The sequence below is a fragment of the Otolemur garnettii genome, unplaced genomic scaffold (genome assembly GCF_000181295.1).
Source record: "Otolemur garnettii isolate 467f Iridium unplaced genomic scaffold, OtoGar3 scaffold00108, whole genome shotgun sequence".
Taxonomy (NCBI): Eukaryota; Metazoa; Chordata; class Mammalia; order Primates; family Galagidae; genus Otolemur; species Otolemur garnettii.
In genome coordinates, this window is record NW_003852503.1 from 3,607,641 (window position 1) to 3,609,772 (window position 2,132).

General features: G+C 40.9%; 1 protein-coding gene across 4 annotated transcripts in view; it reads right to left on the reverse strand.

Annotated features, from left to right (window-relative positions):
* TECTA (tectorin alpha) overlaps nt 1–2,132 on the reverse strand; it is a 147,701-nt gene that overhangs the window by 90,682 nt on the left and 54,887 nt on the right. For all 4 annotated transcript variants that reach the window (XM_023517294.1, XM_023517296.1, XM_023517297.1 and 1 more), the window contains one exon: nt 139–249. In XM_023517294.1, coding sequence (XP_023373062.1) covers nt 139–249 — 111 coding nt within the window. The remainder of the gene's footprint in view (nt 1–138; nt 250–2,132) is intronic.

Consider the following 2,132-nt stretch of genomic DNA (forward strand, 5'->3'; position numbering starts at 1 on the left):
GTAGGTGCCGAGCCTTTACCTTTTAAGTTTCTAACCTATGGCCTGTGAATCACCAAGACCCCTTCCCAGGGCTTTGCTATACACTGCCAGGCCTCTCCTACAGGCTCTTCTAGGTGGGAGGTGGCACCAGTCACTCACTGTTTCCGTAGGGGGGTGGCTCGATGCAGCCACACAGCTCCCCGCCGTTGCCCAGCTCACAGGTTCTGTTGGGACAGTCCGCCCCCACACAGGGATCTTCAACCACTCCTGCTAAAAAGGAAAACACACAGAAACACGTACAACTTGATTTTCACACCTACGTGAGATAGCATTTGGTTGTGCTCTGGGCTTGCCACTTTAATCAAATTAGAAATGGTCAAAGAACAGCTACAGTTGACAGATGGGGAACCTCCCATAAAATTATGGCAGCAGCTGGTCACTAGGTGCTTGCTGGGGGTGGGCCTGGCACTGTGCTTTGTGCTTTAGCTGGACTATCTCCGTCCACCCTCACAAACGCTCCCCAAACTATTATAATCCCCATTTCACAGCTGCAACTTACCCAAGGTCACAAGTGAAGGTAAATGATGAAGACTGATACAGAGACGCTCTCAATTACCAAGGTCTACAACAATCACTGCACCTAGTACATTGTATTATAGCTACTTGCATTACTATCTTGATATTTATATAAAGAGTAGGGTCCAAATCATTTATCTTTATATTCCCAGCATCCAGCCACCTCACCGTTGGTGCACAATAAATATTTTTCAATAATGAACAATTTTAGGGCCAGTAAGATCCCAGAGAGGTCCCCCCTATCAGGGTTACTTCATACTGAATCATGGTCCCTTTTCTCCCCATAAATTTCTACAGGATTTTACAAGAATAGAAAAACCAAAACCTCCACGCCACTCACCAGCACTGACTTAGATTCATTGCATCGTTTTGCCAAACAAGTAAAATTATAAGTAAAATAAAAATGTATGTGGAGGCCCATCATGGTGTTATTACGAACAACATTTCTGTAACAGATGAGACTACCTATAAGATATTCAATGCCTCAGTTTGGGACCCACTAATTGGGAGTATCTTCTTTTAGAGCCTCATTTCTTTATTTAAAGAATCTCTGTTCATATCAAGATAGAAAAGTCCTCCTGTTCATCATGAGATATGATGGTTAGTGCTAAAGAAACAACTGTTCAATCCCAGCAGGAGCCAAGTTGGCTTGAAGAGTTTAAAAAAAAAAATGTAAAGGGGTTCCAAAATTTCAGTTAGACAGAAGGAATAAATTCAAGAGATCTATTGTATGTTGCAGTCCCTATAGTTAGTAACAATGTACTGTATACTCACAAATTACTGAGAGTATATCTTAAATGTTCTCATCATACACACAGGGAGAGAGAGAGAGAGAAAGTTGAAAAACAAAACAAAAATCTCAAGCTGTCACACAGCTCCTACCATGATTCAGCCACCACTAGGCCCCTCTAGTAAGTAACAATTTGTACTAGGTGGGAATATATAGATGACTTAGGATCAACCTGTTTTAATTTCTGGAAAAATGACTGAAGAAAATCCCTCAGCATCATCTACATACATATAAAAGTTTCCTTTTATAAAGACCCTTTCAACCTGCCCATGTGCTGAGAACCTGACACAGGGCTGAGCACACAGCAGCCACTCAGTGAATGTCATGGTTGATTAACACGATCTGGGAATGACCAGAGACAGTAACAGGAAGACAAAGTTGACATTACACCCCACGGGGAGGAAGAACTCAGTTACAAACGTGGTGGTCCATCTGCCAAAGGACGGACATGACACACCCTTACACAGAGGGAAGCTCTGAGGTTTCAACAAAAGTAGGCATCTTTTAAAAATTACACATTGTTTTTAAAGTTCAGAACGGTTAATTTTAAAGTATTGCTTACAGAAACGGCAGAGGAAAATATGATAATTATCATACAAAACATTTCTGTTGATTTCCAACAGAGATTAGTAATTTTCTTGATAACAGTTTCTGAAATCGCTGAATACATATTTTAATTCACAACATTGTCTTAAGGTTCTGCATTAATTATATTCCCACACTTGATCAGGCTTAGTCTGCAAGTTTACCAACGTGTATGTGCAATGTAGAAATGAGCCTGTTTTTG